This window comes from Podarcis erhardii (genome assembly GCF_964252035.2).
Source record: "Podarcis erhardii genome assembly, chromosome: 2".
Classification (NCBI taxonomy): Eukaryota; Metazoa; Chordata; class Lepidosauria; order Squamata; family Lacertidae; genus Podarcis; species Podarcis erhardii.
Genome location: NC_138498.1, coordinates 49831098 through 49854401, shown reverse-complemented (window position 1 = coordinate 49854401; position 23304 = coordinate 49831098). Strand labels below are relative to the sequence as shown.

The 23304-nt window shown below is 41.9% G+C and overlaps 1 protein-coding gene across 4 annotated transcripts in view; it reads right to left on the bottom strand.

Annotated features, from left to right (window-relative positions):
• Positions 1-23304, bottom strand: part of DOCK2 (dedicator of cytokinesis 2) — a 249904-nt gene that overhangs the window by 201885 nt on the left and 24715 nt on the right. For all 4 annotated transcript variants that reach the window (XM_081852013.1, XM_081852016.1, XM_081852014.1 and 1 more), the window contains 12 exons: positions 23114-23189; positions 22581-22648; positions 21309-21434; positions 19873-19997; positions 13555-13653; positions 11546-11618; positions 11340-11443; positions 8498-8681; positions 8308-8405; positions 5212-5301; positions 4835-4935; positions 2290-2424 (listed from right to left, as the gene is read on the bottom strand). In XM_081852013.1, the coding sequence (XP_081708139.1) occupies positions 2290-2424; positions 4835-4935; positions 5212-5301; positions 8308-8405; positions 8498-8681; positions 11340-11443; positions 11546-11618; positions 13555-13653; positions 19873-19997; positions 21309-21434; positions 22581-22648; positions 23114-23189 (1279 nt within the window). The remainder of the gene's footprint in view (positions 1-2289; positions 2425-4834; positions 4936-5211; positions 5302-8307; positions 8406-8497; positions 8682-11339; positions 11444-11545; positions 11619-13554; positions 13654-19872; positions 19998-21308; positions 21435-22580; positions 22649-23113; positions 23190-23304) is intronic.

Genomic DNA, 23304 nt, shown 5'->3' with positions numbered 1-23304 from the left:
AAATAGCGGTCAACTGCAAAGGGGATTCGGATATTTAATTTGACACATTTTACTAGCGAATCTTCTGCTATTCTATTTTATGCAACAAACAATCTTAGTAGTTGTGACTGTGGTTTATATTGTATGTGTGGTGCCTGATGATTTTTATGGTTATTGCTCTTTTTCCTTCTGTTATTTTTCTGAATGATGCCATGGCCTATGGCTAGCGCAATAAATGTCTATGATGATGCTGATGCTGATGGCGACAATGACAGGCAATACAAAGCATAGTCTAATTATAACAAGAGCACTAGATAAAATTGTTGCAGTGGGGAGAAGAAGGAATTTCAACCTAAGCATTAAATTAAATTGTGGTAAAATGTTGGTCTCCACGCTAAGGTAAAATTGAGGAGTTTGAGCTGAAGTTTTTGAACAGTCTGGGATTTATGTTTCCAATGTGTCAAATAAGAAAAAAGAAAAAGAGAGAGATACTGGAACTTCAACAGGACAGGGCAAGAATGTGATAGTAAATCTCATTTTTCGAGATTACATTAAAAAAGAGAGGGTAGATGTCCCTAAAATTGTTTGTTTTTACTTTTTGCCAAAGTTGAAAGCACAAACATGACCTCTGTACAAAGAAGATTTCCAATTGTTTTGAAATTGTAATCTGATATGATACACAAGGTTTAATAATGTGAACTGCTGCAGAAGTCAAAATAATTCTTGGAGTATACAGTATAAATCAACAGGTGTGGTTTTTTAGCTTTAGGCCTTGAAGTAACCCATCAAAAATGTAGTTGCTACAAACATGTAGTTAGCACCTTCCTTTGGTGTGCTTTGTAATCTGAAGCTAACTTTGTTTTAAAGTTAATTTTATTTTTAACATTTTAAAATGTATGAAATCCTTCCAGTGAAGCTCTGATGGACCCCTAACAAAGAAATCCTCCCCTTCCCGTAATCAAAATCACAGCAAGGCTGGCTATGATTTGCTGCTTTAATAGCTAGGTATTTAGCAAGGAAAGCTAGGGATCCTCCAATATTCCACAGCTTGAGTAGAAGAAACTGCTGGGTATGTAATACAAATGTATTTATTTCTTATTCTTTTAAACATACAAGATACTTTTGATAAGATGGGGAACTCATTTTTTGAGAGTTTATGCTAAGCATTCCGCAAAGTATTAAATTATAGACCAGGTTTGATGACTTGCTGGGATCATGACTGTTTCTTTCTTCAAGTTCTTAAATGTTATTCTTATTGTGGCATTTTGCACTGAAAACAATCGCTCTTGTCCAATTACCAGTATTGTTTCTGTGCTATTCCTCCTAATGCATGGAAGGTAACAATTTAGTTAAGGAGTTGTTTCTATTTTGTGGTTCTGAATTAAAAATGTAAGGGCAGTTTCCTTGCACAATGTAGCTTTATACTCCTTATTGGGGGGGGAGGGGATATTCCCTCCTGTGCTCCCAGATCTATCATATAAAGAGCAGGGGTAGGGAGGACTATTTTGTATATAGTAAAAGTCAACCGAATTATTTACAGAAGAAAGCAAAGTCCTTGCTTAAATTGCAAGCCTGTGCTTCTTTTGGAGCAAATGGAGAACTTTTGCTCTTAAAAATCGTAGATCTTAAGGAAAACACTATTCCAAATTCAAGATTGCTCCTTGAAATTAAATGTACAAGCTTATTACACACTTATTGGTTTCTCAGACTCCCTTCTCCTCTCTGGGCCTATTTGGCAACTGTAATGTGTTGATCCTGAAGAATACAATTAAAGCTACTGGAGACTGCTATGCAAGTTTACATTGTTGTGCTGATTTTGTATCCTGAAACACAAGATGCTATTTTACAAGTGCCATTACTACCTCTAAGGACAGCCCAAAAAGGTTGATAACCTCTGCCAATACTGTAAATTGTGCCACTGCATCAGGTGCCATTTATAATATCTGTGTGCAATATCTGCTTTTATTGACCTTGCAAACAAAATTTCATCTGTAATCTTCTCCGGCCCAGAGCATTTCCAGTTCTATTTCTATTATGGCAAAATGTGAGCTCCCTGTCACAGTAACTGCAACACCCACCCAATTAATCTATTTGAATAATAGGAGGTGAACACATGTCCGATCTATCAAGAATATACTTTTTTAAAAAAAAAAAGATTTCCAACATTATTTAATAGAGTAGGTGAAAAATTCCCTGAAACTCCCAAGAGTCTGATGAAATTAAGCAGGGGCTGCATCTGGCGGTCAGGCCAGAAGCCCCTCACCCTTACCCTCAGTGCTATTTCAAAAGTAATCAGACTCTAATACTTACTGTGAAAACAAAGTCCTTGACCGAACTATGAACTTGAACACATATTCCAGAGATTTCAGAGTTCTTAGTATAGGTTCACACTGTTCCCCTCTGCAGGAAATGTCCAAGTAAGTCTTCAAAACTGTCATTAGTTTCCTGAAATTGGAAAAATGTGTTACAAAGGGGGAATAGGGTTAAACTTTATCACATTTCCTTTGTATAGAGTGTAAAGTGGCAAATATCTATATAGTGCATGATGTAACATGGCAGACTTGGTTTTATTACTTTATAATTCAAATAAAAATATTACACAATTCAATGGGGGGAAAGCACAGTAGCATGACCTTTTATTTCCCATTATTATTTCTATCTATCACACAGGATGGCTTTGGACAGTGGCCACGGTCATTGCACTGAATAATATTGCTAGTACAGTGTAGGGCTGGGAATTCTTGGCGCCAAACAATCTGCAGCAAAGCAGTACTTTGGATTGCAGTATTTAAACGTTTTTTGCAGCATGCAAGTATTTTGGCAAGGACTGGAATGATGATGAAGATGACAAAGGACTGTACCTGAAAGCTACCGACTCATAGCTATGAGTGGAAAATATATTGGTGGAAATATATATTGTAAATCAAACAATATATTCTGTATGCTCCATAGTCTAATATACTCTTAGAAGAAAGTGCGTGTGCAATTGCACACACAAAACACCTCCCTTTTCAAAAATGGATTGAATCTAGACTAGGTGAGCTCCCCTTTTGTAAACTATGAGACTTAAGTCATGACTGGTTTCAATAGCAGACTGATCCTCCCCTCCCCATGTGCTGTTCTGGAGGTTCTTCCGACTTCCCTGCCTCAGAGCCAATTTCAGGGAGCACCAGGGTGCACAGCCTCATTGTACAAGTGGAAGCCCTCGTTAGGTGAATCCTGCTCTTAGTATGAAGCAAAACTATTTTATATGACTAGAAACAAATCTAAGGACACATTCTGAACCGTATTACATACCATACACACATGTGGATAGTAAAAATTCTCTATGTATCAGTGATCTTAAGAAGACTGTAGAATGGTACCAGCAATCCTTTGAACATTTGAGCAGGTGACCTCATTCCAACTCACAGCTTATGAAACTTTAGCGCTAACCAGATTCTCACTCTTCCACAGCCTCCCTGGAAGGGCCCATGAAATCACACCCCAAGCAACATGGCAGACTCCTTAGCCAGCCCAAGACATTTTTCTGCCCAAGGCAAAGGACAAGATTCCACCCTCCATGGACAGAAGTTGACTGCGCTGGCCGTTGAACTTAAGTGCAACATTGGCAATAGGGTAACATATTCCACAGCACCTGAGGGCAGCAGGGGGTGCATTATCTCCATGTGCTACCCAAAGAGATTGATTAACTCATTCTACCTAATGGGAAAGCCTTAGACATTGCCCATTTTTAAAAAGAGATTCAAAGCTCCAGAATCCACTGAGGGCAACCATTAGAGAACAGACAGAAGCTGTGCATAAAAGACATGCCCCAACACATGCAGTTTAGAGGAAGTTCCAACCATAAGATCTAACACATTCACATCTCAAGGGACTAAGTTCTCATCTACACATGGAACAACATAACTAATTTTGCAGCTTGTGGATCTGTAGTGTAGTTTACCATATGCCTTGTCCACACAGTGCAGAATCTCCATACCATCATCACCACCAGACAAGATCTTCCATCAGTGGCATGGAGTTCTGCTACACATAATGCAGGAAATCTATTTGCAAGTTAAACTTTGCACAGACAAGCCTTGTATACAAAGCATGTAGACCAGCACTCAGAGATCGATGAGGAATCATTTTCTTGAAAATACAGTGAACAAAAACCAACATACGGTAGTAATAGATGGAGTTTAGTGTCAACAAACTCATTGGTACTTTTATTCCCTTTTTCCTTCCTGAGCGTATGGTAGATCTGAAGACCCATAGTGTTCTAAAGTCCCCACCAAACTAATAAATAGGGGGCAGGGTTAGGGGTTGCTTTAGTGCACTTGGCTTTGATGTGTAATCAATAAAAAGAATGCCAAATTGCTGTGAGTGAGCCTGATTTTATGTGACCTTTAGCGAGTCTTATGTTGTGGGCAAGTTTTTCCAACAAGGCAAGATGACACAGCTTGTCGTACCATCTGTCTATGGAAAATTTGTGCACCTCTCTTCAGAAATATGACATTTCCCAAGATGAGTATCTGTTGGTATTTGTATGTTAATTTGATGACAATATTTATTTAATTTTCCATATTGATCTGGAGAAGGGAGCATTATCTTTCCCAAAGACTGACAGAAAAATAAAAATAAAATAATAATAATAAATAATAATAATAAACCTTTATTGTCCCTACACCACCTATGTGCAGTGAAATTAAACGAGCCCCCCTCCTCCCCTAAATTCCAGAGAAGATGTCACTTCCAGCTCTGCCACCGAGTTTTACATGGAGATACCAGGGATGCTATGGATGGTGTGAATGCAAATTATTTGTTCTATATATCACTTTTCTCTGTAATGATTGAAATATCGTCAACTTACTTGTAGGCTAAAGTTGCGCTGAAGTGCTGCTGTATATAAGCCTCCAGTACGGTATTGAAATGCTGGAATTTTCTGTCTGCAATGAGTCCTATTATGTAGATCTGTAACAGGTTAATAGGATTAGTGGTTTTTTTGTTTTTATTTTGCACACCAAAAGTCATTTGAAAAGTTACAGTTTGCAATGAGCTCCTAAAAAATTTCAATTAGGTATTTTGTGTATTAGCTAAAGCCAAAAGTTTATTATCAAGGGATGCAACATATCTATGTTGGTGATCCTGAAGCCATTTCAGTTACAAGCAGTGCCTTGCTCCTATAGTAAATTGTTTCAAAAAATGGAGCCCATAGTTTGAACTGGAACAGCAGAGGGCAATCCTTACCAGTGCATCAAAGACGAGAATGTCATATTCATCACTATGAGAATGTTCCATCATGATATTAAACAAGGCATCTAAAGTATCTTGGAGGAACTAAAGAAAGAGAGAGAGAGAGAGAGAGAGAGAGAGGATGAACAAATATTTTACAAGCTTTGTTATCATGACAGGATAAAGATTCTTTGAGAAACATTTTCATGTCTTTAAAAGAAAAATTCCACCTAGCCCCAGGGAAAGCATTTCATGCCTCAAAGGATCCATCTTTCTAGCCTTGTCACCTGGAGCATCACCACATCTTTGAAGACTTATTTTCTTATCATAGCACACATTTGACTCAAACAAGCAAAGCAGTCATTTCCCCCCCAATGTAATGCTAAGGATGGCCTACAGTTTATACTGGAATGAACAGAGCATTTCCTATTCTCCACAAGTGGAAAGTTGATTGCTTTATCTGTAAATGTTCACAGGTGTACTGCAAGAGGTTTGTAAGTTGCACAGTCCCTTAAAATGTGGAAAGTAATTGTTTTCAGGAGTGTGTCACTGTGAATTTAGCTGCAGCTGGTGTTAAGTAATATCCCTCAGCCTAAAATGGCTTGATAGTATGCCCAGACCATCAGGATACTGAAAGCACAAATGCAGGGGAAGGAGATAAAGCTAGTATCTCTCCTCCCATTAGCATGCCTGGTCTCAAGTCTTCGGTATCACCCAAATCATTGCCAAGTGGGAATGAAAACATGGTGCGTGCCAACTGGAAGAGGATTCTTCCTTCCATTCATACCAGCTCAGGTCTCTCCCGCCCTTTGTGCTTTGTCAGAAAGCTCAGATGAGAAGAAGGAAAGGAGGGTGAAGAGGTTTGCAGCAGGCCAGGATCAGCCATTGTGCTGCCAGTTGCCAACCACAATTCCAGCCTCAGAAACTTAGTGCCCGTGAACCCCAGCTGGAATATTCTACAGAATACCAATAGAGAGGGTGATGAAAACTTTTATTTGGCTTTTCTACCACATGTTGCTTATGATATAGACATCATAAGAACAACATTAAAGCTCCAATATGCGAAATACATGACAATGATCAGGAGATGAACCGATCTTTTACAAAAAGAAGAAGCTACAAGCTAGCCCAGGGACAACTCTGAACTTGATCCACATTTCTAAAAAAAATCAGTTCTTACAGCAGAAAAAGAAAACATCAGTTCAATGCAAGGAAAGATTAATGAACTACTTATTTACACGGTGCAGAAGGCGGCTTTTCAAGTTTAGAAACACTCTGAATAGATCTTCTAGAATAGCCTGGGTCAACTGAATTCCTTTTCTAAACCCCATTAAAGAACCGTTTGAATGAAGGTTTATAATCTCGCCCTCTTCATCAGTGCTTCTAGTGTGACTGCTGTGTGTAACATCTTGCCTGATGGAAAACATTAAAGTTTGTGACATTTTGGTTGGCCCTAATAATGATGTTACCCAGCTGTGGATTTTGTATGTAGGTAAGTAATCCTTGCTACATATTTCCATAGTCATAGTCTGAAGTATAGTTCTTCATAGCAAAAGGAGCTTACATCACATAGATAAACCATTACATGTTCACATTTCACCAATAAACACAAATATTTTCCAAAAAAGAGCAACACTCATCTTGTGGTCAGAGATCAATTTACTTTTTATATATATTAATAGGAAAGGAAAAGATAGTGGGTAGCTTTTCTTAGTCTCACAACCCTCTAAGCATATATTTCATTTCATTTGTACAGGCAAAGACACATTGCCTTTTAGATTTGCCTTGATATTGTGCTTACTTTGAGTTAATCGTGCGTAAAGAGTAAAGACTTGAATCAAAGGATCTACGGTTGTTACAAAACTGCCATGCCCAGAATTTTGATAAGTTTGGGGAGTGCTAAAGCAGCAGCTCGCTGATTCTACTTTAATCAGTGTGAGTGTCCCCAAAGAATATTTGTGTGAAGCTTCAAGTCAAGGGAAAATGAATTATACCTGCTGTATTTAGCACACATGCAGCCTTAACTTACTTTCAGTATTGAAGCTAATATGGGAGAAAATTGCTCAGCACAATGCAACAGAAGGCAGGTGTGACCCTCCACCCAGGTGCCCCTTTTGATGTAAAAATCAAACCTCATCCTTTATTTGATAAATGAACAGAGCAGACATATGAACAACCAGGACTGCCCCCATCACATACAATCAATCAGGAATTCACAAATAACCTGCTCCCACCGAATCAGGGGTCACTGGGGCAGAGGGCATATTTTTTGGAGGAAACTCTAATACCAAGTCTTTGAAAAACATGCTTTCTTTTGTTTGAAAATATTCTGAACACAATTGTTTCATCATTGTCTTTTTTAAAAAAATCATGTTTGCTGTTAAAAAACAAAAAAGCCAACAAAGGGAAGCATATTCCAGGGCAGCATTTAGCACAGCATGGTTAATAAAATAGGAAAACATTAAAATAAAATAGAAATTCTGCCATGTAAGGTATGCCTGAAATCCAGTTCAATTGTTGAGCTGCCATCTGTTTTCTGTGCAAACAGGACTGGTATTATCCCGAACTGTTGTCACTTTGGGGCAATTATTTCTAAAAAGTGGCGGCTCTCCAGGGTTTCAGGTAGGGGAAATTCCCAGCCGCATCTGAAAATCCCTTTGCATGCAAATAATATGCTCTACCACTGACCCATGGCCTTTCCCGCAATGAAGCCAACAAGACTGATGCCTTGTAAAAAGAAAACACAACTTTATTATTTGAGAACTATGCTCTCAGCCTATGATGGCTGATACTGAGTGAAGACAATTTCCTGAGCCATTCTCAAGGGATTAGTTTGCTTCAATGAGCACAAAAGATGTGTTACCACTTGAGATAGAAAAACATGTTGTTGAAATGGCTAAGATTTCCTACATGGATTTTGGAAATAAGTTGAGGAATAGCACCAGGATTCCTAATTTGTTTCTCTAGGAAATATTTATCCATTGAGGAACCAAGGACTGCACACTACATCATTTCCCGGGAAAGGGGAATGATTACCTCCCCCATAGTATATGGCTTTTCAGAAAGTCCCTGACCTAAAATTACACTGCTGTAAACATTTTAAAAACATACCTTCACAATTTCTTCCCCATCCACAATCTTCAGTTTTTCTAAGTTCTCCTTCAAGAGCTCTGGCTTCATACGCCACTTCAAAAGGCCCAATAAACCAACTGCAGAGAAGAGCAGAAATATATTCACAGAGAAAGGGGGTCTAGCTTTCAAGTGCAACTTAAAAAGCCTTGTCAGAAGCTTATATTCTTACCATTTTGAGTTAGCTTGGTTGAACAAACAAGCGTTGAAATGGTAAATGTGTCTCTTGAGCTTACTGAGAGCCCTCCAACACTGCTTGAACTCCGACTTAAGGTTGAGCCTTTAGAGTCTATGTTATGACGTGAGGAAGGGAGACTCAGGTAAGCACTAGCATCCTCCATTTTCTTACTATCACCCTTGAAAGCAAGGCATGAAAACAAGGTGAGAGTCAGTGGAATGAGCTAAATTCACATATAACTAGGATAACTTTGCTGCACTTTTCCACACCAGTAGCCTTTTAGAAATAAATCTTTTTTTAAAAAAATATTGGATTGAGAGACTTAACCCAGTGAAGACTGCAAAAGTATATGCAATTTCTCTGCACAAACAAAACTCACAATCTACTTTTGAAACTAAGTGAAGATACGTGGGCAAAGAATTTTCTGCTGGTTTATAAAGAGAAGAGGTCACAACATACACATAAGTCCGTGGACACACGGAAACCGTTAAAAAAATCTTCTCAGTGAACAATGGAAATGGAAACAAATTAATTTTATTTAAATCATGTTTACCTTGCTCTTCAATCAAAAGGGTCCCCTGAGCAGCTTACAAATAGATCAAAACTATGGTCCTTAGACCACCGGTGGGGAATCTGTGACCTTGCAGATTTGGTTGGACTCCATCTCATCAATCCCAGCCAGCATAGCCAAGGGTCAAGGATGGGGGGGCGGGGGTTGTTCTCTAACAACACCTGCACAGTTTCGCCATCTCTGCCACAGTTCCCCCATTGCAGCAGGTGGGGCAGGAACTAAAAAGCAAACTCAAGCACCAGTTTTTAAAGCAACAGTTCTCATAGCAACTGGATGGGATTAAATTATGGGATGCATCAAGGTGAAAAGTAAAGCTTCAAAAAGTAGCAGCTTTGGGTTGAATTGTCCTTCAACTGACACCAGGGAGCGCTCTCCATGTGATGTTGGATTCCATTCCCCATCAGCCCAAGCCTGCATTGCTCTTGCCAGAACTGATGGCAGCTGAAGTCTAGAAACGTCAGGATCGCACCACATTGGTTACCCTAGTATAGGCAGACTTAGGTATGCTGCTGTGTGATCATTTTGTGTATTATCCTGTTCCCACACCACTGGCTGGGTATGAAAAGATCACAGTATTAAGTCTGTCTAAATTTTATTATCCTTTTGGCAGGGACCAGCTGTATGTGAGAGTTCCCTGCAGGGAATTAGCATCTACAGGCAAACCAAGGAGAATTGACCCCCACCTCCCACCAGCTGATATCACCTGCCCATCAGAGTGATGTAACTTGATTTACATGCAGGAGTGGTTTCAGAAAAATGGCCTTGCTGGCCAAATTGCAACTAGGTCAAGATAAGCCTACAGGCCATATTCCCCAGCCCTGGACTAAACATGACAAGAACAGCTGGGAATACTTGAACTGGGGCTTCCATTTTCAGCAACAGTCCTACAACTCATTGCTAGTTGTGCCCTAAAACGCCACAAGTGAGAGTCTTTTTCATTTTAGCAACACTCAGGGCATTGGCCATGTCCCACAGGGCTTCTAACTCTTAATTACTAAGAGTAGGTTCCTAAATTGTATTGCAGGCTGCTTCTCAAACTTGGGGAGCCACACAACTCTGGTGCTAGGGACACCTGCTTCATACAACTGATTTTCCTTATTTATCTTCAAGGAAACATTGCGGATGTTTAGTAATAAACTGCTTTTAAAAATGGAAATCAAAGGGCTAAGTCTGAGTATTTAGGCAGCCATTCCCAGTTTAGCATTTAAAACTGACTAAAGGTTTTATCACCAGACTGCAGCTTTTTGTCTGACAGATCTCCAGCATCCTATAAGGACATATTTGGAAAAGCTCCAAACAACCTGAAATATAGTCAGCTCAGTATTTTCGTCCCTTTCTTTCTGTTTCCCACTAGGCCATTTGCAAGGATTTTGTGTAAAAGCCAGAAACTTGGGTTAGTTGCCAGATGTGTTGAGTACACCTGATTTTTTTAAGGAAAAGCCAGCTACAGCATTTTCACTTGCTGTATGTGCTAGAACAGTGTAAGTCAAGAATAGTCAGCGTGCTGGCCTCCAAAGTGCAACTCCCACCACCCCTAGCTATTGGGTATGCTGGCTGCGACTGATGGGAATTGTAGTCCACAACAACTGGAAGGTACCACGTTAGCTATTCCTGGCATAACTCCCACTACACAAAGAAACCACTGAGTTCTAGCACTGATGGATGTTCCTATATGAATATGCTATCCTTCAGGACCCCTCTTTCAAAGTTTAGGCATATGGATCTGGGCTGAGGAGAAGGGTTTTTCCCCTCAGTATTTGCATGCCAGTTATAGAATGCCCTCCCCCTAGTCCTTTCAGGCTAGGAGTTGTTGGCATCTGTCTGTCTCAAGAGACAATGTAGTGTGCCTCTGATGGGAAAGTAAAACTGCAGTGTTAGCAGCACCAAAATAAGCCCCCTAGGACTCAATCTGCCCCAGCCTGTCTTCACATGCGGGGGAAGTCCCTAATTCACCAAGGGTTTGAGACCCACTGGCTACCTTCACCTGGTTTAGCCAGCCAGTCAAAGTTGTTCCTGTAGTGTGGCCACTGTCACGTGCGGACAGCTTCTAGGAACCTCAGATGAGAGCTGAGTGGAGGGTGGGCACCAAACGTGGACATACTACCCCCAAAGGAGCACGGTGTGTTCCCTACCATAGGTACTACTCCTCCCCTAACACCCCACACACCCCAGGCTTGGAGCATAATGTTTTAAGTAGACCAGCAGGAGATTGTTAGTGGATTGTGCAAAGCAGTGTGGAAGTCTATGCAGCAAAACCGACAATACCTTTAGAACGGCCAGATCATGAAAGCCATCAAGCAGAGTTGTCCCATCCTCCTTCATTAACTTCACATATGCCATTGCAAAGTTCTTTTCTCCTTTGTCTTTAGCTGTGCAAGAAATAATTTGGTATGATTCTTTTCCCCCACTTATAACATGTCCACTTATCTAATGTTGCATATTGAAAGCAAGTAATCAAGCGGGTTACTTACACTCCTGAGATGACCGATGTCTAAACGTAAAGCGCAAGTGAATTTTTTGCATATCCTCAATGGGCAATGCTACCTATTTAAATACATAAACAGCTATTAAAGTAAAAATGATATGATGAATACATGGAGGGAAGGTCTACCAGCAGTTCTAAATTAGCGCTGCCCAAATATCCATCTATGGCTAAAGTCCTGCTGTAGTCATCAGTGGCAGCTATTTGTGCATAATGACCTAATGTTATGCTCTGCTGCACTTTTTCAGGACTTGTATTTCATTATTTGCCAAATGAAGCTATACCACCACAAGATTACATGCCTTTGAAATAAACTTTACATTTTAATGCAAATTCATATCATGACTAATGCTACTGTTGAATGAACTTTCTTGCTGAATAAGATAGTATTGCTTAGTCATAGATATATTAAAGGGCTTGCTTTGAAGTCCCTACACTGCAAAAAGTAAATTCTAATGTGCCTCCTTTGTTATTTGATCTTTAAATTGTGTGTGGATAAGATTCACAGTGGTGGAAAGTTGTATAATAAAAGGATCCACCAATGTAGAAATGAGGCCAATTCAGATGTAAATTCCTCCACAAAGAGGAGCCTTGCTATTTTAAGAGATAACACCTGATCTGGTGTTAGTTACAGGTAGGTAGCCCTGTTGGTCTGAAGAGGTGTGCATGCACATGAAAGCTCATCCCAATAACAAACTTAGTTGGTCTCTAAGGTGCTACTGGAAGGAATTTGTTTGTTTGTTTGTTTGTTTGTTTTGACCTGATCTGGTGCAACTGCCACTATTTGGGGAGTATGACATCACGTCTCATGCAAATCCTGGAGTTCCAGTATTTGGGAAAGTAACAAGTCAGATGTTTCATCCTCAGTGAAGCTACACTCTGGAACCTATGGTCTGAACTCATCTTTATACTACACCAGGTATCTTAAGTTTGTATACAAAGGTCGCCTTTCTAATATCTGCCAATTCCCCTTTTGCACCACAGCTCTCTGTGCTACATCTCATGCTGTTTCAGAGAGCTACCCAGTTTTGAGCGCTTTTTAGGGGACACAAAAGTGGGGAGGAGAGACCATGAACATTCACTCTCTTCTAGATCCAACCCATCATTCTAATTCATTATAGCAGCATCACCACACGTACGTTTGGACACTACTGATCAAAATCAGAATTAACTTGGAATTAGATGACTCCAAAGGCTAGTTTTAAAAAGCTCCAAATATTTTATTATAAGCTTAGCTTGGATTTCCATTAGTGCACCATTTTTAGAAGAGACACTGCTTGACACATAAATATTTGAAAGTACATGGAAATAAATACATTTTGTACCCAATAATACCTTTTATTATGCAATTTTTTTTCTCCCTGCTGCCCTCTGTCTCTTCTTGCCAAAGCACCTTAATAGAATTAAACTCATTATCTACCTAAGAGCCACATTATGACAGCAATTTTCTATAGTGCTCTCTCTTTAAAAGGAGCAGATTTACAATAAGCTTTTCTAGTAGCCTACAGCCATTTTGTAATTATTTCCATCACAACCTTCCAAGAATTTGCTTATTACAAGTTACATGCAAACCATAGAGATGTCAATTAATTCTTCTCTAACAAGGATATAAATTGTAAAAGGTCTTTTTTCATGAGGTGACAGAAGTTCCCGTATTTTCGAATTTTTCTCAGCTTACTGGACCATACACTCCTACGTTTGCTCTAAGTTTTTTTAAAATGCATTATTATAATACTAGAAGAAAATGGAATGGGATAAAATTTCTATCAAATTCATCTTGGAGATTATGGGCAACTAAGTTAACTGTATACTTTTACAAATGGAAAAATCACACTTCTTGCTTCTAGACAGCAAAATAATGCAAGCAATTCCTTGGTGGCTTGCATTCTTTCAACTGTATTGTCAGAGCTTCCAGTTTAGCATAAGCAGCAGAGTCCTAGGTTCGCCTTAAGCAAAGATTTTAAATGGGGAGGTGAGGCGTCTCCTCCCCTTTCATACCTTTAATGTCTCCGCCCAGCGGGGCTGTTTAACTTGGTAGTAGACCACTGATTTATATTCACTTGTAGGCTTGTCTCCAGCTCCTAAACATATTGCATTCTTACACAAAACAGGGGAGAAGAGGAAAGAGGTGCAGCTTCTTAGTTCTTACGTACATATTTTCAATTCAGAACTATATAAGTACTATAGTTTTAATACTGCCATCCATACAGTCTATGTTAACCTCTAGGACTCTTATGTCTTGACTCTCCAGAGAGGGCAAGTGTACAGTCCCAAAGTGGAGCAGAAACCAAAGGAAAACCACGGAAAATTTGTTTATATTAAATTACCTGAATAATAATAATAATAATAATTTATTATTTATACCCCGCCCATCTGGCTGGGCCTCCCCAGCCACTCTGGGCGGCTTCCATAAAAACCAAAAATACAGTAAAATATCACACGTTAAAAACTTCCCTGAACAGGGCTGCCTTAAGATGTCTTCTGAATGTCAGGTAGTTGTTTATCGCTTTGACATCTGCTGGAAGGGCGTTCCACAGGGCGGACGCCACTACCGAGAAGGCTCTCTGCCTGGTTCCCTGTAGCTTTGCTTCTCGCAATGAGGGAACCGCCAGAAGGCCCTCGGCGCTGGACCTCAGCGTCCGGGCAGAATGATGGGGGTGGAGACGCTCCTTCAGGTATACTGGACCGAGGCCGTTTAGGGCTTTAAAGGTCAGGACCAACACTTTGAACTGTGCTCGGAAACGTACTGGGAGCCAATGTAGGTCTTTCAAGACCGGTGTTATATGGTCTCGGCGGCCGCTCCCAGTCACCAGTCTAGCTGCCGCATTCTGGATTAGTTGTAGTTTCCGAGTCACCTTCAAAGGTAGCCCCACGTAGAGTGCATTGCAGTAGTCCAAGCGGGAGATAACCAGAGCATGCACCACTCTGGCGAGACAGTCCGCAGGCAGATAGGGTCTCAGCCTACGTACCAGATGGAGCTGGTAAACAGCTGCCCTGGACACAGATTTGACCTGTGCTTCCATGGACAGCTGTGAGTCCAAAATGACTCCCAGGCTGCGCACCTGGTCCTTCAGGGGCACAGTTACCCCATTCAGGACCAGGGAATCCTCCACACCTGCCCGCCTCCTGTCCCCCAAAAACAGTACTTCTGTCTTGTCAGGATTCAACCTCAATCTGTTAGCCGCCATCCATCCTCCAACCGCCTCCAGACACTCACACAGGACCTTCACCGCCCTCACTGGTTCTGATTTAAAAGAGAGGTAGAGCTGGGTATCATCCGCATACTGATGAACACCCAGCCCAAACCTCCTGATGATCTCTCCCAGCGGCTGCATGTAAATGTTGAAAAGCATGGGGGAGAGGACAGAACCCTGAGGCACCCCACAAGTGAGAGCCCAGGGGTCTGAACACTCATCCCCCACCACCACTTTCTGAACACGGCCCAGGAGGAAGGAGCGGAACCACTCTATGACAGTGCCCCCAGCTCCCAGCCCCTCAAGACGGTCCAGAAGGATGTTATGGTCGATGGTATCAAACGCCGCTGAGAGATCCAGCAGAACTAGGAAACAGCTCTCACCTTTGTCCCTAGCCCGCCGGAGATCATCAACCAGTGCGACCAAGGCAGTTTCAGTCCCATGATGAGGCCTGAATCCCGACTGGAAGGGATCCAAATGGTTCGCTTCTTCCAGGCGTGCCTGGAGTTGTTCGGCAAACGCTCACTTAATCACCTTGCCCAAGAATGGAAGATTTGAGACTGGGCGATAGTTGGCCATCGTGGCCGCATCTAAAGATGGTTTTTTAAGAAGCGGTTTAATAACCGCCTCTTTCAGCGGGTCTGGGAAGGCTCCCTCACAGCATTCACCACCCCACGAAGCCCATCGCCCAGTCCTTCCCGGCTAGCTTTTATAAGCCAGGATGGGCAAGGATCCAGGAGACAAGTGGTTGGTTTCACTCGTCCAAGCAGCCTGTCCACATCCTCGGAGGTAACAGATTGGAATTGATCCCACTCAACTTGACTAGACAGAACTCTAGCATTCTCCCGCCCCGGTCCTGCTCCCACGGTGGAGTCTACTTCTTCCCGAATCTGAGGGATTTTATCTGCAAAAAACTTTGCAAAATCATTGCAGGAGAACATGTGGCCCGTACTGGGCCCCGATGTTGCAGGTGGTTCCGCTAAATTGTGAACCACCTGAAAAAGTCTCCTGCTGCTGTTTTCTGCAGATGCAATAGAGGTGGTGAAGAAATTCTTCTTCGCCGTCGCTATCACCACTTGGTAGGCTCGACGTTGAGCTCTAACCTGTGTCCGGTCAGATTCGGAATGAGTTATCCGCCACCGGCGCTCTAGCCGTCTCAACGATTGTTTCATTGCCCTCAGATCCGTGGAAAACCACGGGGCTGTCCGGGCTCCATGCAATCGGAGAGGGCGCTTCGGAGCCAAACAGTCAATCGCCCTGGTTAACTCCACATTCCAGCGGGCCACCAGGGAATCAGCTGAAAGGCCATCAACATGGGATAAAGCATCCCCTACCACTCTCTGGAAACCATTTGGATCCATTAAGTGGCGGGGGCGGACCATCCGAATTGGTCCCACCTCCCTGCAGAGGGGATGGGTCGCAGAGAAGTCCAGTTGCACCAGGAAGTGATCTGACCATGGCACTTCTTTCGTTTCGCTTTTAGTTAGTGTCAGATCACCAACATCCATAGAGGTAAACACCAGGTCCAAGGCATGTCCGTGGCTATGGGTTGGGCCAGACTTATTCAGGGACAGCCCCATGGAGGCCATGCTTTCCACGAAGTCCCGAGCGGCCCCTTGTAAGGTCGTGTCGGCATGGATGTTAAAATCCCCTAGGACAACCAAGCTGGGTGTCTCCAGGAGAACATCTGCCACGACCTGAAGCAGCTCAGGCAGGGAATCCTTGGTGCAGCGGGGAGATCGGTACACCAAAAGGAATCCTGTACTGCCCCTATTGCCCAACTTCCAGAACATGCACTCGGAAAACTGGGTCTTCCCAATAGGACGCCTGGTGAAAACTAATGACTTTCTAAAAATCACTGCAACCCCCCCTCCCCGCCCACATGATCTGGGTTGCTGTGCGTAAGAGAAACCTGGTGGACAAGCAGCGGCAAGGACAGGCCCATCTGCTTCATCCAACCAAGTCTCTGTTACACATGCCAGGTCAAGTCCTCCATCCATGATCAAGTCATTATTATTAACAGACATACTTGCAGAAGCAATGATTGCAGTTAAGCAGAAATTTAGCTTAATGACTCAAATGCTGGTGCACAGAAATTCTCACAGAAGCACTTTTAGGGACCACATTATCTGGGAATGTGGCCATGTCTGTACCTGTCTCTTCTTACTGAACAAGAAATGCTGTACTTCTCCCACTTGTAAAGGATAGTAACATCTGTCCTACCAACTGTAACTCATTAGCAAATTTAACTGCATTTCCACTACCTAGCCCCTAAAATTATTCAGCTACTTCATAAATTTTCCAATATTGGAAATAATGTTCTCAGCATCCAACAAAGCTATATGGTGCATGGGAGAGGAGATTAGTCATTGAAGGTTTTCTGGCTACTTCTTCTCTCAGCAGTTTTCCAGAATTTATATTTATGTAACTGTTTTATGCTACTGATTTGCATGTTTAGTCTTTCATGCAAATGCCCTGCCAATTTTTTCTTCCTTTCCAACCAATATCCAACCAATACTCTGATCCCTAAGTAACTCCCAGGAAATTTAACAGTGCAATTATTTTCTCAGCCAAGGATATCTTGCTGTTCCAATAAATTCTTCCTTCTTTTCACTCTGTATCATTTATTTTTAAAGCTAAGATGTCAAATAGGTTGGTCACATCTACTTAAGCACACCTACACAGCAGACAAAAATGTATATAGAGCTTTTATCTGAATTATTAGTCAGAAGGAGCATGAGAAGAGATTATATATATATATATATATATATATATATATATATATATATAATATTATAAGGCAGTGGAAGACAGGAGTGCCTGGCGTGCTCTGGTCCATGGAGTCATGAAGAGTCGGACACAACTAAATGACTAACAACAACAGCAACATATATTATAATATACAGTGGCACCTCGGGTTACAAATGCTTCGGGTTACAAAAGCTTCAGGTTACAGACTCCGCTAACCCAGAAGTAGTACCTCGGGTTAAGAACTCTGCCCCAGGATGAGAACAGAAATGGCGTGGCAGCGGCAGGCCCCATTAGCTAAAGTGATACCTCAAGTTAAGAACAGTTTCAGGTTAAGAATGGACCTTCAGAACGAAGTAAGTTCTTAACCAGAGGAACCACTGTGTATTATATATATTATAACACAAAATATATATAACACAAAAACAAAAATCCTATATATATATATATACACACACACACACGGTATATATACATATATATATATATATATATATATATATATATATACACACACACACACAAACACATATATGTGTGTGTGTGTGTGTCATTTAAATATCAAGGTGTTTTGGTTTTGCGGGGGTGCAATTAGTGCCAGCATTGTCCATTAAGAGTTTGGGTGTAATCTTCGATACCTCCCTCTCTATGGAGGCGCAGATTACAGCTATAACAAAGGCAGCATTTTTTCATCTCCGCCAAGCTAAGCAGTTGGCTCCTTATCTCTCTCACCCTGACCTAGCCACTGTGATCCACGCGACGGTCACCTCCAGACTGGATTATTGTAACTCGCTCTACGTGGGGCTACCCTTGAGACTGACCCAGAAACTCCAGCGGGTGCAGAATGCTGCGGCGAGACTCCTTATGGGGTCTTCGCTGCGAGATCACATTCATCCGGTACTATACCAGCTGCACTGGCTCCCAGTGGAGTACAGGATCAGGTTTAAGGTGCTGGTCTTAACCTTTAAAGCCCTATACGGCCTAGGACCCTTGTACCTACGGGACCGCCTCTCCTGGTATGTCCCACAGAGGAACTTACGGTCTGCAAATAAAAACATCTTGAAGATTCCAGGCCACAGAGAGGTTAGGCTGGCCTCAACTAGAGCCAGGGCCTTTTCGGCCGCGGCTCCAATCTGGTGGAACGCTCTGTCACAAGAGACTAGGGCCCTGTGGGACTTGACATCTTTCCGCAGGGCCTGCAAGACAGAGCTGTTCCACCAGGCCTTTGGCCAGGGCGCAGCCTGACCCCCCTCCTCTGGCAATCTGCACAGAATTTTGATTATTGGTTGCCATCAATTTGATTTTAATTAATTTTTATAATGAAATGTTTTTAGAATCGTTGGATTATTTTGATTGTTGTTAGCCGCCCTGAGCCCAGCTTCGGCTGGGGAGGGCGGGATATAAATAAAATTTATTATTTATTATTATTATTATTTTACAGGCAATTTCAGCCTTAGATCAGACCCGGAGGAAGACTTGAGACTCTCTGCCACAGACTGTCAATAATCTTTCCGCAGACCTATCTCAGATTTTCCACATTATTTTGGAACCTCCAGAAAAGCCTCGCAGAGGCAAACACCAAAGGGAAATTCTTTGTTGTTCACTACTGCTTCATTGGCAGCTGGCATTTCAATTTGCATTGTTGTGAGTACACATGGAACTTGCAGGAACAAGCAACCTTGCATGACTTTTGCATGTTGGAGTGTGGAGCTGAAGCTATGGAATATATCAGCGAATGGGCTTGGGCCCAAAATGGATTACTTTAAAGGGGCATCTATGATTCTATTATTTGTGGACTCTAAAAAAATTATGTTTTGCTCTTAAGGAGTGTTATGGAGGTCAACAAACAATAGCTGCTGAAGTAAACCTATTCTTGTTGCCCTTGATTTATTAGCTAGCTGCTTCACCTGTAAAATTCAAGGGCAGAAGGAAATCTTTTTTATACTAAAAATGCACAATTATATATATAAAAAAAAACAATGTGCCAATGCTATCAGTATATTATATATCAATATATTATACTAGGGTTCTTAGAATTCTTACTAAAATCTTACTAAAACTCCAACAGTTAAAACATTTGGCAATCTATTTAGGCCAACTTGCATCTATACGACTTTTTTTACCCCCTCATATATCAAGTGCAAACATATCTCTCAAAATATGTCATGACTGGGATAAGATGGCTTGCCAATATACACCTATGGCTGAAGAATTCTGTGTGCTGAGTTTCTGAATCAAGAGCTCTTCATCAGCTTATAAATGCTAACAGAGCAAAACCAACAGATCTGAACTGCAGCACAAGCTTTAGGAAATGAGGTTACAGAAAAGTTGTGCTTGTTCATCTTCAATATGCACACAAGAGAGCAACACTTACTGGTATCACTTTCCCATCTTCATCACAGACACACATGTTGACTTCTATGTTTCTCTGTGAAGTTTTATTAGACTTATCCAGGTCTCCATTTAGCAAGGTAATGTAGATGTCATTTCTTATATCGCCTATGAAAGAAATGCAAAAAGGGTAGATACCAGGACAGAAAGGACTGAAGCAGCTAAGGTGACAGAATGCATAATATCCATGCCTTGCCCTACTCAGTGATATACTGAAGTGTGAATGTTCAAGGGAGAAAATGAAATTCGGCTTTGATGTCTATTATCAAACTTTTATAGTCTTGTCAGGAAAGAGCTTGACATTGCTTCTACAGCGATATGTAATTCTCATCCTACAATGACACCTCCTGGTGAAGAACAGCAAAGGCACACCAGCTAAAGGGAAGAGTGTCATGCAGATTTGAAAGAACTATGCAATTAGTAACATGTTGCTGTAAATTTAATTTGTGAATCACTTTTTGTGTAAGTTTCAAGGTGGTCTATAATCAAACAGTAAAAATGACAAAATATAGGTTTAAAAACAACACAACTCTGCAAGGCAGAGACCTAAAAGAAATAGTACAAAGCAAAATTCCCCTTCAAATTTTAGGGGAGGGGGCAAAAGTTAGGTTGGGGAAAAGTCACCGACTGCAAATGGGACCATTTTACCACCAAACTAATTTTGAAACAGAAGAGAAGCACAAGGCAGCTTTTGATACAGGATGACTGTCTGATGTATTTTTTTTAAGGAATTAAAAATAGGGTTGATTGAAAAGTTGTCAAAACTCTTTTGGCTTGAAATGAAGGAAATACACACAGGCAAAGGGTTTCATGAACCAGCACTCTGACTCACCCTTTTCACCACCACTGCCTGCTTCATGGTCCTGGGGGCAACAGTATTCATACAGTGGCTGCAGTGATTGTGAGGCACCATTTCCCTCTCTCCCCCTCGCCACTACCAGCTGGATCCAGAATGAGGACAGAAAGCTTTGCCTTCACTCTGATGTCACTGTGTCATCATGAAGCCAATTGCCTTTTGATCTCACTCAGGAGCCATTTGTGGCAGGGGATTGGAACCACCAGCCAGTGAGACTCTAAGAAGCATGATGGTGTAAGTCGCAACTTCACAGCACACTTTATCACCTTTGTGGTGCCACCCTCCCACCCCAAATTGCAGAACCACCCCAGGCAACGTCACAGCAGGAAAAATATGGGTGGTGAAGCTGGTCTCAGAGTATTGCAACAGAAGAGGAAGTCAGGGCATGAAGTTCCATAAATCCCATTAAGGCACTACCACTAATTTATAGGAAAACTGAGTAATAAAAGTCCCAGTAAAAACATTACTGTTGCTTTCAGCACCTCAGAACAGACTTTCTTTGGGTGGTTTCATTTGTAAAAAGAAAATAGCCAGCTTCTAAGCAGAAGCAAACAACCTCATACCTGGCATGATTATTTCCGGAAAACCAAGCTTCCTAGCAACAACTGTTGTTCTGTCAACAAGATGAGGGTAGTCCTTCCTAATCTGAGTAGTGTCTCCAACAAGCATTTTCATAGTTACCCATAGCCCTGTAGAAGAAAAGAAGACAATATTTATAGTCCAATGCAGACTATCATTTTAAGAAAAGCCTGCTGAGGTACTTTGTGCCATGGGCCAGGAGTCAGTTTAACCTGCTAATCAGAAGGCGGAGTGACTCCACCTGCTGCTGATCAGCCTTCAAGGACACAGAGGAGTAGGCACTGATGAGAATCAGCTGGCTTCAGCCTTCTTAAGCAGAGCTTCCAGCAGCATTCAGATGCTGGTAACAATGCTTGTAGTTTCTGGCCCTACTTTGCTGATTCCTTGACCCTTCACCTCATGATCATCGGATTCCCTGACCCCTGGACCGTGTGACTATGTGGATTGCTGTTCATCCACCCCTAGGACTGGACCTGACTTTGGATGCTGCCTCTGCCTCCAGGCAAGTACATGTCAGAGATTCTTCTACTTGGCTGATCTCCCACTCCAGTGAGCTCTGCACATTGTTCCTCAGCAATGAGACCACGACACCTTAGTTCACAAGCCACAAATCTACGAGCATAGTTACATTAACCACATCTTTCCAGCAAGGAACTCATAGGGGCTGTTAGGCATCTCTATTTGACCAATGAGGGCATTTTGGCTAAGCCATGTCTATCGGCCCCACACAAGATGTTAGGTGTGGAACAGGTAGAGATCTGGCTTGGTGATAGTGGGGTTGCAGGTACCAATCAGCTGATCATCAAAGCTTGCACAGCACTGTGCACAGAAAACTAGACATCAGGGCTTCCCTAACACTGTGCAAAAAAAGCTGACCTGCTGTCACTGTGTCATCAGGTGACTGACAGATGGGTGACCTTGCCCACCTGTGAAGCTTGGTCCACTGGGAAGGGGAGCCCTCTGGCCATCTAGTTCCCCACCGCTTACATCAGGTGACAGCACATCTGTCTTAGAAGCTTAAGCTTGCTGCTATTTGTAAGAACCAGCACTTCTATGTGAGCTGCTGTGGCTAAGCAAATCATAATCTAAGTACATATACCTGCCCACATAAGAGTGCCTATTATAGAATTCTTGCCTGCTAAGGCATTCAACTTGGCACCAGGTGAAGTGCAAACTGGTCCTAAGGTCTGTCTATAATGCCATCCTATTTAGGTTAAAGTGAGTGGGGGTTAAGAGCAGACACCAATATGCTTTACCTTGTCCATCACCTTTGAGTGTTGTGACCTTGCTTAAGAGGTTATGCAAGAACTCATTCTCCGACACTCTAGAGGAAAAAGAAGAAGGAAAATATACCTATAAAAATAAACCATTAATACAAGTATGCAGTAAGCTGAACAGGAAGCACAATTGGAGGATGTTTGCACAAATGCTTGTTCCATTTCCTCCACCCAATGCTTGAATTTGCAACAATGGGAGGAATTCAAAATTGTGCTATGCCAGAAGGAGCGATCCCTGGTCTCCCTCCCTCTGCACTGTTCTGGGAATTCTCTCTCTAGCCAATTTGGGGCTGGGGGCTTAGGGGGCATGCTCAAGGAAGGCTTTGCACAGGGCTTCTGTGGTGGGACTCCAGCCAAATACACCTGTAGAACCTAACCTAACCTCCCTCACAGTGTTGTAGTGCAGATAAAAATGTAGAGGAAGAAGCATGCATGCCACCTTGAGCGCCTTGGAAGAAAGGTGGAATATACATGTAATAAAAAAATTAAATTAATTAATAAAAAATTCTTACGGGTGAAAAGGAATGAAATGCTGCTTCTCTTCATCGCTTTCTGCTTTTCCCTTTACGATGTCTGTAATATCCATAACTGGGGGTGGGGAAGAAAAAATCCGTCCAAATGTGCATGAAAGAAATGGACAAACAATTCCTCTTCTTGTTAGGATCAAATACCTCATCAATTTCATCAAGTTGGACTGTAGACA